A 16,487-nucleotide genomic window follows, 5' to 3' on the forward strand; every position below is an offset into this window, starting at 1 on the left:
CCCACATTCTGAAGACCCAGAGAACGTGTAATAGGGGATCAGGGAAATGCTGTGCTTCTGGTGTTGTGTCCCCATCTGTAAAATAAGATTTGGTCTAGAGTTCTCTATCACGTCTTCCAGATCAAAGTACCCATCCTTTCTGTATTCTTATTTTTACTTTCTGACCCATCTTCTTAATACGATGCTGTAATTTTGTCTTTCATCTTAAACTGTTCATTCTGTACATTTACTTTCATCTCAAAGTAATGACAGCCATATTTCCGGGTGGTTATAACAATCATCGGATAATTATAAATGGGAACAAAATCAAACATATGGCTAAGTGCCAGGTAATTTTAAAACTTAAAAAATATAACAATTACCCCATAAATATAATGCACTGAGTCTCTGATTGCTGTTAGAAAAACGGACCCAAACTAAGAGAAATAGCTTGTGTATTTACATGGAAATATAGACGCTGGAATGATATCACTGCCTGCCATCAGTTATCTCAAACTTAGTCCAAGTTTTTAAAGTCATTTCCTAACTAATGTTAACAAGCACAGGTGTTTCCTGATTTCAGTTGTTCGGGCTCTTAAAAAAAATGAGTAACTCAGGGAAATGTGTAAAATTCCTTTGTTGGCTTCCTCTCTCCTGTATCCAGGCCAAGTTTCATCTCAGTGCTATATGCGGTTTTGTGTTTCTACACCCACTTAGCTCATGAGCTTATTTTCTCCCTTTCTATTTGTTATAGTCACCAGATCTATCTTTTGTTTTCTCATTGTTGGTGCTATTTTTTCAAGTTGTCCTCCATATTTAGAATCTCAGTTTGGGTGATTATATTTGAACTAAGAGAATGTGTCAAAAATTCTGCCTCTGATTTGAAGGGTCTCTGCTGTGAGTGGCAGAGTTGGGCCCCTGCAGGGCGTTGGGTCTGTGCCTGGTCTGGAGCACCAGTTGCTCCCTCAGAGGGGCACGTGGCATAAAGTGGGAGGCAGCAAGGATGGGGCGTGGGGAAGGGAAAGCGAGCAGCAGAGTGAGATAGAACTGATTATATGTATATAACGCTGCAGGACTTTAAAGCAATGTGCTTTAAAGTTGGTTTCCCACTTAATTCTGTGCAATTGTGTGAGTTTTCTGAGGTCATCTAGCAATTTTGGAGGATGCAAACTCAAGTCTTTCAATGCTATTGTCTCTTCTGCCTGGGGGTTCTTAATTTGAGCGCAGAAGAATTATCTGGGCTTGATAAACTTTGTCAAAAATGCCAATTCCTGGGCCTTCCAACTCTGCTCCAAAGGTAGTGGTTGGAAGGTCTAAATTGCCCTGCTGTCCTTGTTGGCTTCTAGAGCTAAATTTATGCTGACTACACAGTGGGACTTCATGAAATAAGTGTTGAAAATAAGCAATACCTTGATTTACCTACTCTGCTCTTCTAGTGCCTAGAAGAAACATTTGCTAACTTTGTATGTTCCAAATAAATCCCTCAACCTGGAGTCCTACAAAGGGAGAATGGGAAGGAATTTGGAAAATTTTAATGTAGGTATATGTCTTGATCAGTTTTCTAGAAAGTTAAATTTTTCTCCTTGTGTGACAAAGATGATGGAGGTTGATGTGAAAATTTCACACTTCATTACCAGGATTTCAAGGACAAAAGGTCTTTTTTATGCCCCCTTATTATGAACTATAAGCTCACAAGAACAGGGACCAAATTGCTTTTCCATTTCCAAGAACCAGAAAACGTTGTAGTTTCACCAGAAAGACGACAGGAAATGATTACAATTTGAAAGGATTAAAGTCAGCCTTATCTGTGATTTGGTGTGCCGTTAGCTAAAGAACTTTTACAAATTGCTAAAAATTTCATTATAGAAAAATAAAAAAATACTGATAAATGAAAAGAAGAAAAAGCCACCCGTAATAATAAACATTTATAAAGTTGATTACCATGTGCCAGGCACTGTTCCAAGTGCCTCACCAACAACTTCTGTAAAACTCACAGTAACCCACTCGACAGATGAGAAAACTGAGGCTCCTTAAGGGATGGTAGAGCCTACAGACACCCGGCTGTCGGAGACGGGATTTGGGTGGAGGCAGGCTGGCTCCAGAGTCCCTGTTTCTGATCTCCACACTGGCTGGACTCTGCACTCTAATCTATGACCTGAGAACACCACTGTTCCCATTTTGGGGTATACCTTTCCAAATTTATATACATGCACAATATACACATGAACTATTTACACCAAAGAGGATCCTGCTGAATTATAGTTTGATAGCCTGCTTTTTTGACTAACAATATATTGTGAAAATCTATAATGGCTACTATAGTAAATAGTTATGGCTGCATTCTGGTGAAATATACTATTTAAAGTGAAGCTCTCCCACCCCTTTCCCCACCCTGTGTAAGCTGTGAAAAAGCAATGCCAAGAAGGCTCAAATGATCTTACTACTAAGATCATTTGAATTGATGAAAACCATTTTATGCATTAAATTTTATTACTATGAGACTATTCAATTCAAAAGCTGAAAGAATGTAGAGGGTTTTACAAATGACCTAAAAGCAATTCCGAAGTCTGAGTCTGATGCCCAGTGACCAGAATAGAATTACTGATCAGATGGTCACTGAGTGGACCAGAGAATGCCATCCACAAGACAGGAGAAAACACAGTAACGGGTGAGAGGAAGATGCTATTAGAGCAAAGTAATCATTGTCCTCTCAGGTTTCTTACAGAGTCATAAACTTGGTTACTTCTTGTAGTTAGTAACCACTTGGCTTATTGATGGTCTAGAACAAACTGAGAAAGGTGAATGGAACAACCCGACCATCAGCTATATTAATAATGGGTTTAGAGAAAATTATTACTATTTTAAACCATATTCACTTGCTTCTGTCACTAGTGCTTTTTAAAAATATTAAAATATTAAGGAAAATATTAAAAATGAGGGCATTTTTATAATAAAATAAGTTCTACATTCAGAATTAAGGAATTTTAAACTATTTTGGTTTGAAAGATATTTTCGCCCCATTTGGTGAATGCTACTTTAAGTTGTTATTACAGAAGTGAATACAAAGAAATGTCTGAGTCTTGGCTTAAATGCCTTAGTCTTGGCTCCCCTAAACTATTTCTCTCTTCTTTTACTATATGTGAGGTATGTCCTTTTTTTTAATCCCCAAAACTGTAATTCAGGCTGAGCCCATTTATGAATTTCTTTCTTAGTAGAAAGCCTGTAAGATTTTCTGGGGTTCCACACTACTACTAAGAGAGGCACTTGGGCAATGCAACAGATTTCCAATGGAAATATTCTAATGTGGGGACATCCAACTAGCTAAGTTACGCCAAAAACTGAAACGGCCATGGGAGAGATTTGTGTTTGTTCTCATTGCACACGTGAAATATTCAACTTCACTTGATGTTCCTGCTAGAGACATGGCAGAAACGTTTTATGGAGTCGGTGCTCTTGATCACCAGGTTTCGTCTAGGCAAGAGTCAGTCCAAAGTATTAGCAACTTGACTGCTTTTCGTGGCAGCATTACTTTTAGGCTTGCTCCTCTGCTCTGATCTCAACCCCTGGAATCTGTCTTGCTTAAGTGGGCTTTTGAGGCAAATAGTAATAAAGGCCCTTCTTTTGAGGAAGCCTGAGGAAGGGTATGAACCTCTGCCTGGCCGTCCACTCTGTCTGCCCTTTTAGGACTTTTCCCCTTCAGGCTTCCTTCCCCTCGTTCCCTCTCTGCGTGAGCTGTTCATCCACTGACTCACTAGCTGAGCGGTGTGTCAGGACCCTTTGGCTCACTGAAGACCTCACTAAGCTGATCTCCTCCCGCACCCCTCCCACCTGTTTCTTCCTCTGAAGATCTTCTCTTTATCCTGGTGTTCAGAAACTTCACAATGATGTGTCTAGACATCACTATGGGTCTTTTTTTACTCATTCTGCCTCATACACTGTGTCCTTTTCAATATGAGACTGGTGTCTTCTTTCCATTCTGAGAAATGTTACTATATCTGTGAAATATCTTACCTTTTTCTGTTCTTCTTGGAACACCTATAAGCAGGATGTGGTGGCCTACCTTTGCCACGTGATATGTACCTTCATACATATACCATTACATGTACCTTTGCAACTGAGAATGGATAAGGCACAACACTGCCGGAGCTCCTGTCCTGCATACCACTCTCTCCTACCCGCTGAGAATCTCCATCTTTCTCTTTGTACTCAGCGTAAACCAGCAGTTGTCAATCCTACTATGCATTAGAAGCACTCCGGGATGGGGCTTAGGCATGCATTTAAAAAATGAACCAAATCTCAGCTCTATGTTGTATTAACTATGTGATCCCGTTCACTTAACCTTTCTGATTGTTAGTTTTTTTATTTGTAAAATAGAGATAATAACTCTTACCTCATATAGTTGTCATGAGGATCAAATGAAATAATGTTTGTCGACTGCCTTGTTACAATGTTGGTGGATACTTAATAAATGATAATATGGCAGCCAATGTAACAGTTGAAATGTACCATGTGCTTGCCAATATATCAAATGCTTTATTCAATTATTTTATCTTCAGAACTCTTTTAGATAAGTACACATTATTTGTTTGTAAGTCCAACACTCTAAGAACTGTTTTCATTTACCTGTGTTGCACTCCAATCTTTATCCTATGGTATACATATTTTATGTACTTCATAGCATATTTATATTTTTTATTCTAGATTTTTACGTCATTTATTATAGTTTTTTCTATGTTGTTTATCATATGTCATTCTAATAACTATGTAATATTCCACTGAGTTGCTTTTCTATAATTTATGTAGCCATTCCACTATTGCTGGACCTCTTTAGGCAAAAAACTGATTTCTTACTTTGAAGCTCTGGCTGTGTGCTGTCCAACTACCCTACAAAGGCTGTGCCATTTTATGGTAACACGGGGTAGTTTTTAAGCTGGCCATGTTACTCTCTAAAGTCTCTAATTCTATTGTACAATGGAATGGAGGTTGTCTGAAATGTTCCTTAAGAAAGTAGAAAAATGGCAGTGATTCAGCCAATCAAGCAATCAATCAAAAAGCGTTTAGATAATGTACTAGGAATTGTATATAGTCCAAAGCTACAGTGTGACTAAGACAAGGAGTGCTAATAGTGAAAAGGAAAAAAACATCCCAACCTCTAGTCTTAAAAGGACCTATAATCCAGATTTTAAAGCAGTCAATGTGGACATGCGAGTTGCTATAGTGTGTTACATACAAGCCACTAGCAAGTGTGATGGGACATATAGAGAGAGGGGACTTCTTGGTCCCCTGCCTTCCTTAAAAGTCAGGACCAGCTCTGGATAAAAGCTGTTACACAGGTGAGGTTTGTATTGACACTTCCTTCCTACAGGGACCTTGTACTGTGTGCTGTCTACTACTTGTCTAGTATCCCCCAGCAGTGACCCAATGACATGTGACACAGGCTGAAGACAATCAGTCTTCTTCCCAGATTGATTTAAGGATGCTGGGAGAGAAAATCCTCATTCCACTGGTGCTGTGAAGCTGGAAATCTGGGAAGTTGGAACTGCTGCATCTCCCCTGGCTGTATGGAGGCAACTTTGGAGAGCAGACTGAGAACCACAAACATAGATGTTTCTTTTTAAACTCAGGCCCATTTCTTCACCTGTGTCTGGATGGCATTCCCTCCTGCAGTCTCAGAACTGTATCATCTCTCTCCTTTCTAACTAAAAAAGCTCTCCATCTAGTGATTCCATCTTCCTCCTCAGCTCTCACTCTCCTCCTCATTCCAGCCAAACCTCTTGGAAGATTGTCTACATTTACTCTCTCCACTTCCTTATTTTTCACCTCAACCTACTCAAAACGGGCTTTAGCCTCTACCCCATCTACTGAAATGGCTCAAAGATTGCTATGGACTTGTCCATTGCCATCTCCACATGGCCTTCTGGAGCCCTTGTTTCCTTAACCTCTTAGCATCATTTGACCTAGCTGACCGTTCCTTCCTGCTTGAAAACTTTTTGTTGGTTTCCACAATACCTGGACACCACATCCTCCTGGTTTTTCTCTCACCTCCCTGGCTGCTGCTTCTCAACCCCCTTGCTTGCCTCTCCTCCATCTATAAATCTTGCAGTTTCTGGAGAGTTCTGTCTTAGGCCCTTTTCTTTTCTCATGCTACACTGTCTTCCTATCTTTTCCCATAACAGATATCTCATCTACTTTTCTAGCTTTGATTGCTATCTATATGTCGAGGCTCCTCAATTTATATTTTTAGCTCAGACTGCACCTCTGAGATTCACAACCACATAGCCAGTTGCCCACTTCAGATTTCCACTTGAATGTATCAAACATATATCAACCTTGACATGTTTCGAATTGAACTCTTCATCTCCCTCCACAAATCTGCTCCTCCCCTAGTGTTTCCTAATCCCTAATGGCTCCCCATTCCACACAGTTGTTCAAGCCAGATTCCTGCAAGTCACCTTGATGCTTTCCTCTTCCTCATTCCCTCCATTCGATCCATCACCAAGACCTGTCAATTGTAGCTCCTAAACACTTCTTACATCCATCTTCTTATCTTCATCTCCATCACCAACACCTAAGTCCCAGTCACTATCTCCTCTCCTCTGGCTTCCCAGCCATGCTTGCTCCTTCCAATCCATTCTTCACATAGCCTGAGAGAGACATTTTACAACACAAATCTCATCCTGTTCTGGCCCTGCTTAACAGCCTTCAGAGGCTTCCAGTTGCCCACAGATAATGTCTAAAGACTTTCCCATGACCTACCAATCTGGTCAGTCTTGGACCCTGACCTACATTTTCAGGCTCATTTCAGCTGCTCTCCTCTCACCTTTCTTGGCTCCAGCCACATGGAGTCCTCCTTGTTCCCCAACAGGTCAAACCATCCCTTTTCTAGGAGCCCTGAATAATCAACCTTCTGCTGTGTAATTCTTCAGGGGACCCTTCCCTGTCCACCCCCTCCAGGTTCCATTGTCCTATTGTACCTGATGCTGTTCCTTCCCTGCACCCTCCACATGTGTGATCTCTTTGTGGTTTCTCCTCACTGTGGGACTGTAAGCCGCAGGAGGGTAGGCACCACAGCAGTCCTGCTCTGTCACCACTGCCCACTGTGCCTGGCACTGAGAGGGTGAAGGTGGCCTGTCTGGGGTCCCTCACATCCCAACTCCAGATGTAACTGCTCACCATTTGGGGACTGTCTTCTTTTAGAGCCAAAGCCCAACAGCAGCAAACCCCTCAGGGGTTCTCAGAGCTCGAGTCCTGCTCTTTGGAGGAGAGGGTGACAGAGTTGACCCCAATGGACCCCCTAACCTCTTCCCCTGGAGCACTGGGGCCAGACAGGAGCTCGGGGGATGATTAGGAGCTTGCTTTACAAGCTCTGCCTAAAGCTAGGGTGTCATCAGGGTGGTGTGCTGCATCCCTACCCTGTTCTTTTCAGGAAGTTTTGGTGTTTTTAAGACCAGCCCTCTCCCAGTGCCTCCATTCACTCGCTCCTGTGCAATTGGTGAGATACCCAACAGGGCCCTGTGGGGAGGGGGCTGGAAAGACAGGACAGCTCCCAAGGGAACCAGAATAGCCAGGCAGAACGCAATTAAGTATCTTAAGAATGGCCTAGGCTTTACTGGAGACAAATGGGCTGTGGCTGGCCCTCAGGGAGCAAGCTTTGCAGCAGAGCAGAATAGACGGAGAGATTCTCTCAGGGAACAAAAACTGCTGGAGCCATGGGTGGGAAGGAACAAAAGGCTGCCCACTCTGACTCACAAACACAGCAACAACCCGGAGTGTTCCTGGAAGAGGCGATGTCTTCTGCGCACATGTGTCAGGGACAGTGTATGTGTGAACGTCTCCTGTCCTTGCCACGCAGGGCTGGGTGGACCAGGAACCACTCCGGAGAGGAAGAGACTTATTACATCTCAACCATGTCTGTCTTCAGAACTGACCTTTCCTGCTCTTTGTGCAACAAGACGCACCTCTCCGAGGAAGGAGGCGGACAGGATTTCCATCATTACTACTGCTCTATTAAAAACACACACCACACACACACAAAACAATGCAGCAACCGTGTAATTACTCTCTGCAGGAAAGGCGTACAAACAGGATGGGGCCGAGCTGAACACGGGATGAGCCATCCCTGTAAAGATTAGGAAAAGGAACCTCCCCGCCGTGTGCCCGCCTCCGGCCAGGGCCTCTTCCAGATGGCCAGTCAGGCCAGTCAGGGTCTCCAGCCCACCTCCTAGGGTGGGAGAGAGGGCGCGGGCGACTCCAGGCCGCGCGGAGTCCCTGCTCCTCCTCCTCCCGGCCTTCCAGCCCTCCCCTGGCCTGTCTCCCACGCCTCAGGTGTTTGCTCCAGCTAGGCCACGAGCCCTTCCCTTCTTGGCCTGCACCAGGGCTACCCTCCAGCGCCCAGCGCTCAGCGCCCCGCCAGACCCCGCGCGTGGGGAGCGCGCAGAGCGGGGCGGGCAGGCGCGGGGCTCCCCGGGGCGCGCCCCCACCGTCCGACCGCAGGCCCGGCGGCGCCGCGTGCCACGCCCCCGGGGCTCGAAAGGCGCGGGAGCCGGCGCGGGCTTGCTGTGAACTTGGAGCCGGGCGGCGCGAGGATCCTGCTCGGGATGCGGCGGCAGCTGCTTCCTGGTTTGCAGCTCGCCGAGTGGGGGAGAGCGTGAGCCCGCGGAGGCGGGGGCAGGAGGAGAAGCAGGAGGAGGCGGGGGCAAGAGACGCTCGGGGCTGGAGCTAACCGGACGGGTCGCTCCGGCTCTCCGGGGAGAGCAGCTTCCCGGCCCTGGAGAAGGGGCGAGTCCTGGGCGAGCCCCTGGGAAGTGCCGCGCTCGAGAGGGACGGTCGGGCTACCCCGGCCCGCTGAGGGCTCGGCGCCGGGCTCCCCTCCTTTCCACCTCGCGAGGGAGGGAGGGGGGGAAGGAGGGGAGGAGAAGGTCCCGCGGAGGAGGCAGAATGGCCGGTCGAGGGGGTCTGGGGCGCTGCTTTTCCCGGGAGCTTCCTCCACTCCTGCGGCTGCCGCGAGGGCTGCCCTGAGCAGGGGCTCCAGGCTCTCCCGGGCGAGCCAGCGCGGGCCCCCGGGGCCGGGGCAGAGGCGCCGGCATGTCGTCCGGCACCATGAAGTTCAATGGATACTTGAGGGTCCGTATTGGCGAGGCCGTGGGGCTGCAGCCCACCCGCTGGTCCCTGCGCCACTCGCTCTTCAAGAAGGGCCACCAGCTGCTGGACCCCTACCTGACAGTGAGCGTGGACCAGGTGCGCGTGGGCCAGACCAGCACCAAGCAGAAGACCAACAAACCCACGTACAATGAGGAGTTCTGCACCAACGTCACCGACGGTGGCCACCTCGAGCTGGCCGTCTTCCACGAGACGCCCCTGGGCTACGACCACTTCGTGGCCAACTGCACCCTGCAATTCCAGGAGCTGCTGCGCACGGCCGGCGCCTCGGACACCTTCGAGGGCTGGGTGAGTAGCTGGGACCCCTCTTGGTTGTGTCCACTTGACCCCGTCTCCCCCCTCCGTTTTTCAAAACTCGCCCGGGTCCCGCTTTCCCATCGTCTTTCCGAGCTCCGCAGCAGCGGGAATTCCCTCCAGACTTTGGTCCTCCCCCAGGTGGCCTCTGCACAGGTGACGCGGCCGCGGTGGGTGTGTGAGGGCGCAGGTGTGTTTCCAGGAAGCCAGCCTGGATACCGACCCCTTTCGGGATGGCAGCTTGGGCTAACGGGAAGTCGGGGCGGGGGCAGTCACCCTCCGCCCTTTGCCCAGACTTGGGGTAAGGCACCCCAACTCTCGGCACGCGGGTAACACTCAGGAAAGGCAAGGAAGGTCAAGCGCTTCCTAGGAGAAAGCCATACATTCTCACAGGTATTATTCATAATGTTTATGGATACGTGTTGGTTCAGCCGCTCAGACGTGCACACGTGTTTCGGCATGCAGATCCATTACGTCCCAGAAGTACAGTAACCTACACTGGCAAGGATCGGAGTGCCTGGGTCTGCACGTTGGCAAAGTTTTATTGTTTAGCAGTTTTCCAAGGAGATGAGGTTTACATGTGTTTGCAAGTAGCGTCAGTAGTTCGGTCTCCGTCTGAGAGGCGTGAGTCCTGCGGTGTGCGTTTCTCCTGCTCTAGGTCTGCGAGCTGCGGGAGCTCCTCAGCGATTTGTGGACCGCCCCCACCCCCATTCCTCCCTGCCTCACCTGGTGTCTCTGTGTCTTAACAAGTAGTTACCCGCAACTTCCCACTTGCCTCTGCTTTTCACATAGTTCCCATGAGGCAAAATTTCTGCTGTAAATAAATTAAAATTTCTAGAGCGCTCTACACAGTGCTAAAATGCTTTTGCTTCTCAATCCTCATACTGTCTTTGTGGTGCAGTGTTATCCTTCTCACATTTACATGATGGAGTGATAATTATAATGAAGTGGGCTGCTTTGGCAAAATGGAGTCAGTTGTTGGAGACTCTCATGAGTTTAATGGTTTAAGTTCTGGAGAATATCAGTTTTGAACCTAGAATGTGAATCAGTATTGAAAACCTGTTTGAAATTAACAGTGTTAATTTCCACTATTAACAGTGGTGGAAGTAGATGGATAGTAATGAAAACTCATGTAGATATTTATTTAATACTTTGCGGAATGGATAGTTTTGCCCTGTAGTCTCTAAAATTACAGATGGCTTGTGGAGCGGTCCCTTTCTTTTCAGTAGAAGTAAACAAAACCTATCACGACTGTTTAACTGTATCATTAAATTATATTGGGTTAATTTCCCTTCAGCTGAACTTGTTTCATGAAATTTAGAAGTGGATTGAAGAGGAATGGCTAAAGTAAAGTTAGAGACTTACATTTTATCCTGTGAATTTCTGGATAGGAAACAGAGGTGAGTGCAGGAATCTGAATAGAATTATTGAATTAGTGTCTGAATAGGAGTTCGATTGGGCAACACTCTAGAGGAATGAGGTTCTGAAGGCTGGTGGTGCAGACCCGCTGACAGCTGTTAGAAGGGTGTCTGCCCAGAGGGAACTTAGCCTCGTTTTTCTTACCCCTAGTCTGCACACTTGAATTACACGGGGAGCTTTAAAAATCCCCCCGTATAAATACTCTAGATAAGATTCTGGCTGTGGGACCCCAGCATCAGTGATTTTAGGCGCCCAAATGATTCTAGTGTGCAGTCAAGGTTGAGAACCTGTGGCCTAAATGAAGACCAAGAGATGAAGGCTGGAAGAAGAGTAAGTGTGGGAAGATCCAGGTCACCTGACAAGGTGGAGGTGTGCAGACTGCTTCTCATCCCACGGGATGAACAAAGCTTTAAATGTAAATTAAATTCCTATATCTATAATTGTCTGAATTAATTTTACTTAGATGTTTAATAAAACCCACCCGTGGTGTTTTGGAAAACAGGAGTGTTTGGTGGGATAGATCAGCCTTTAAATAACCTTGAAACCAGCAATTTGTCATGCATTTATATTCAGTTAGTGGGGTAGAGATTTAAAAGTTCTGGGTATTTTGACACTGGAGGGTAGGATAGAGAATGGGTAGAGTGTTACCTTTCTTAATTTTTAAGAAAAATCTTAAGAAAATATTTGGAAATTTATGGAATGCTTGATTTTTTAAAAGATTCTTTATAGATCTAAAGGTAGTTTTGAAGTTTAGAATTACAGACATACTTATGTTTAGTATATTAAATTGAAATGTGTAGTTTATTCAGTTAAAAATGGAATAATTGAATTTACTCCACAATACATTTATGTGTTGCAAGTGGAATTACAAATTGCTGAACTTTAACAAACCTAGCGACTTAGTTTTTGCTAGATCGTGAGAAGAGACAAAAACAAAAGATAACCGTTATCATTAAAATAAAACAAAAAAGTTGTTATGCTTTCTGGCTTAATGTGCTTTCTAAGTATCAAGAAAATCATTGACATTGATTTTGTACTGCTTTGTCAATGTTATCTTCTAAGCTTGATGAGAGAAGGGTTAGATCTATTTTATGCAGTGTATTCCTAGTACCAAGCCCAGTGTGTGATATAGATTGGGAAATCAAATATTTCTTTTCTGACTGTATATATTTTATTTAATCTATGTAAAACCCAAGGAAGTGGTGGGATATAGCTAAAGAAGTTCTTAAATGGAACTTCAGTGTTAAACACTTAAATTAGGAAAGATCTCAAAGACCTCAGTTTCCACCCGAAACTAGAAAAGGAAGAGCAAATTGAATCCAAAGTAAGCAGAAAGAAGGAAATTTTAAAGATAACAGAAGTCAGTGAAGTAGAAAACAGAAGCAACAGAGAAAAATCAATGGAAGAAAAAGCTGGTTCTGTGAAAACAGTCGGTAAAATTGATAAACCTCAAGCCAGAATAATCAAGAAAAAAAGAGAAGATGCAAATTACCAATATTAGGAATGAGAGAACATCACTATCGATCTTATGGACATTAAAAAGTAATAAGAAAATATTGTGAATACTTTTATGCCAGTAAATTCCACAATTTAGATGAAATGAACAAATTCCTTGAAAGATGCAAACTACCAAAACTCACTCAAATCACTTGGATAGCTTATGTCTATTAAAGAAATTGAATTTGTAGTTAAAAACCTCTCACAAGCCAAACTGAAGGCTCCAGATGGCTTTGCTGGTGAATTCTGTTATACATTTAATGAAGAAATACAGTCATCCCTCGTTATCCCTGGGGCATTGGTTCCGGGACCCCTGTGGATACCAAAATCCATGAATGCTTACATAAAATGATGTAGTATTTGCATTTAGACTATGCACATCCTCCCGTGTACTTTAAAACATCTCTAGATTACTTATAATACCTAATACAATGTATATGTAAATAGTTGTTATGCTGTATTGTTTAGGGAATGATGACAAGAAAAAGTCTGTACATGTTCTGTACGGATGCAACCATAGTAGGCGTTTCTATCTGTGACTGGTTGAATCTGCAGATGTGGATGCTGAGGGCCAACTGTATTGCCAACTCTGCACAAACTGTTTCAGAAAATAGAAGGGAAGGATCCCAACTCATTCTATGATGCCAACATTACCTTTATACTGAAACCTGATAAAAACGTTACTGAAAAATAAAACTATAGACCAATGCCCTTCATGAACATAGATATAAAAATTCTTAAGTTTTAGTAAATCAGATCTAACAAGATAGTGAATAGATAGTACATCAGGACCAAATGGGGTTTATAACCAGGACTACAAAGTTGATTAAACATTTAAAAATGAATTAGTGCAATTCTTCATGTTAACAGAATAAAAAATGAGATCCGTATGATCATCTCAATAGATATAGAAAAAGTACTTGACAAAATTCAATATCCATTCCTGATAAAAACTCTACAAAACTGAGTAATAGAAGAGAACTTCTTCAACCTGATGAAGGACATTTGTGAAAAACCTACAGGTAACATCTTAATGGTGAAAGAATGAATGATATTCTCCTGAGATCAGGAGTGGCAAAGATGTCTACTCTTACCACTTCTGTCCAACAGTGCACTGGAGGTTCCAGTCAGTGCAAAGGGCAATTTAGAAAAACAAAATACATACAGATTACAAAGGAAGAAGTAAAACTGTTTTTATTTGCAGACAAATGATTGTAGAATGTTCTAAGACATCTATAAAGGGCTACTCGAACCAACAAGTGAGTTTAGCTAGGTTGCGGGATGCAAACCAATATGCAAAAATCGATTTGTATTTCTATATACTATCAGGGGACGATCAAAAACTGAAATAAAAAAATACCACTTAGAGCATCAAAAATATGAAATTGGATAAATTTGATAAAAGATATACAAGACTTAGTTACTGAAAATGACAAAACATTGCAGAAATAAGTTAAAGATCTAAATAAATGGAGAGATATACTGTGTTCATGAATGGATTCATGAAAGATTCAATATTGTTAAGACCTCAATTCTTTGCAAATTGTTCAATAGATTTAGTGCAGTAGATTTAATGCAGTCCTAGTCAAAATCTCAGCAAGCTCTGTTGCAGAAATTGACAGACTGATTCTAAGACATGGGGACTTAGACTTGTCTAAGAATAATTTCGAAAAAGAATAATGGGAGGACTTACACTCTCTGTTTTCAAGACTTACTATAACACTACCATAATCAAGGTACCGTGGTATTGGAGAAAAGAGAGTCTTATGTATAGATCAGTGGAATAGAAGAGAGTCCAGAAATAGATCCACACGTATATGGTCAGCTTATTTATTTATTTTTGACAAAGATGCAAGGGCAATTCAATTGGGAAATAATAATCTTTTGAACAAGTGCTTGAACAATTGGATAGCCAAATGCAGAAATATGATCATTGGCCCTTACCTCACACCTTACAAAAATTAACTCAAAATGGACCATACACCTAAACAGGGGTTTAACTGTTAAAACTTCTATAGAAAAACAGAAGAAAATCTTAGTGACTTCGGGTTCAGCAAATATTTTTTAGATAGGACACAAAAAGCACCATTAAAAAATAATAAAAGCAGACTTTATCAAAATTAAGAATTAAATTAAATTGTATCTTTTCAAAAGACGCTTAAGAAAATGAAAACACAGCCACAGACTGGGAGAAAATATTTGCAACATCTCAATCAGACAAAGGACTTGTAAGGCAAATACGTAAAAGAACTCTTAACACCTTAATGAAAAAAATACCCAATTTAAAAGTGAGACAAAGACTTGAATAGGCACCTTCATGGAAAATAGCAAATTAAAAGATGCTCAAAATCATTAGTTATCAAGGAAAAGTGAATTAAAACCAAAATCCAAAGGCTAAAAATTAAAAAGACTGACCATACCAAGTGATGATGAGGAAGTGGAGCAACTGGAACTCTCCTACACTACTGTGAGGAATATAAAATGGTACAGTCACGTTGGAAAACAGTTTGGCAGTTTCTTAGTGTTAAATACATACCTACCACGTGACCTAGCTACTCTTAAGTATTTACCAGGAGAAATGAAACCATTTATGCAAAGACTTGTACGTGAATGTTCGTACCCACTTTATTTGTAATAGCTCCAAAACTGGAAACAACTCACATGTCAGTCAGCGGGTGAACGGTTAAACAAATTGTGTATTCACACAATGAAATATTGCTCAGCAATAAAAAGTGATAAACTCTTGATGCACACAACAATATGGATGAATCTCAAGATAGTTTATACTAAGTAAAAAAAGCCAGACAAATAAGAATACATACTGTACGATTCCATTTAGGCAAAATTTTAGAAAATTAAAACTAGTTTGTGGTGACAGGAAGCAGATCAGTTGTTGCTTGGGCATGAGGGGTGGAGATGACGGGGGGCTGGATTACAAGGAGGCACAAAGAAACTTTCGAGGGAGATGAATCTATTCGTTATTTTGATTGTGGTGATGGTTTCACAGTTATAGACTTATGTCCAAGGTCATCAAATAGCTCACTTTTAAATATGTGCATGTTATTGTATGACAATTATACCTTAATAAAGCTGTAGGAAAAAAACAATGAGGATTTATTATCCCTATTTTACCAAAGAAGATGTTAAATAATTAAGTGACTGAATTAAATTTGAGCCAAGGCTGGCTCTTGAAAATGACATTGCCTCTTTAGTGCAGAAAATATAAAGCATAAAAAAGACCCAAATTCATTAAATATAATTTCTGATTTTTGGACAGAGTCTCATTTTCTAAATTATCACTGTCAGTTTTTTCTGTTTCTTCTAGAACTTATTTATTTTGCATCATTTCTTGGACTTCTGAAAACCGAAGTTTTGTCTAAATTAAAACCTTATTTCCTTCTTTCACGTATTTGCTTTTTATTTGCTGACTTTCCAAATGGGGACCGGCCTCTAATGCTTAATGCAGAGCTTGGGGACATGCGGGGAGGCTGCGTCATGGAAAGACCTTGGCATCCCCTCAGGAAGGAAGGACCTGCTTGGCGGGATCCCAGCCTGTTTTCCTGGTTCAGCCCTCCTGAAGACATTCTGTTCCCTGAAGCTCTGGAGGGCTGCTTTCTCTCAGCTTCTCAGTGAGGTAGCTACCTGTTTCGTAGTCCTGTCAGGTGAAGCAGCCAAGTGACCACTGGGCAATCGTTGATTATCTTTTCTCTTGGTTCCTGGATCCACATGCATGAATTTACAGCATTAACGTTCTTCCAGATTCATTATCTAGTGGTTCATTGTCTTTTGTACTTTTTAGTGTGCTTATTTATTCTCACACTTATTTTTTTCTGAGCCAGTTGGTGAGGAGTGTCTAACACTGACTAATTAACTCACAGTGTTCAGGGGAAAAACATATTTTAGCATCTCGAGGGAGGTTTTTTCCAGTGTATGGATATATTGTGTCCTCAGTTTCATGGTAAGAATTGTGCTGCAATGGGGCTGGCTGCGTCTCATATGCAGGTTGTGGCTCAGATGTTGCCCCCTCAGAGCATTTTCCAGACCACGTTATTATCTTGTCACCCTTCATTGCGCTCATTACTCTCTGAGATCATTTTGTGAATCCATCTGCTCATTGTATTTTCCTCCTTTAGTGTGTA

At 42.8% G+C, this 16,487-nt stretch overlaps 1 protein-coding gene across 1 annotated transcript in view; it reads left to right on the plus strand.

The window, feature by feature from the left end:
* The first annotated feature begins 8,492 nt into the window (after positions 1-8,492).
* PRKCH (protein kinase C eta) overlaps positions 8,493-16,487 on the plus strand; it is a 212,981-nt gene continuing 204,986 nt past the window's right edge. The window contains exon 1 of the mRNA XM_001498126.7: positions 8,493-9,426. Coding sequence (XP_001498176.1) covers positions 9,064-9,426 — 363 coding nt within the window. The 5' untranslated portion in view covers positions 8,493-9,063. The remainder of the gene's footprint in view (positions 9,427-16,487) is intronic.

This window comes from Equus caballus, chromosome 24, assembly GCF_041296265.1.
Source record: "Equus caballus isolate H_3958 breed thoroughbred chromosome 24, TB-T2T, whole genome shotgun sequence".
NCBI classification, from domain to species: Eukaryota; Metazoa; Chordata; class Mammalia; order Perissodactyla; family Equidae; genus Equus; species Equus caballus.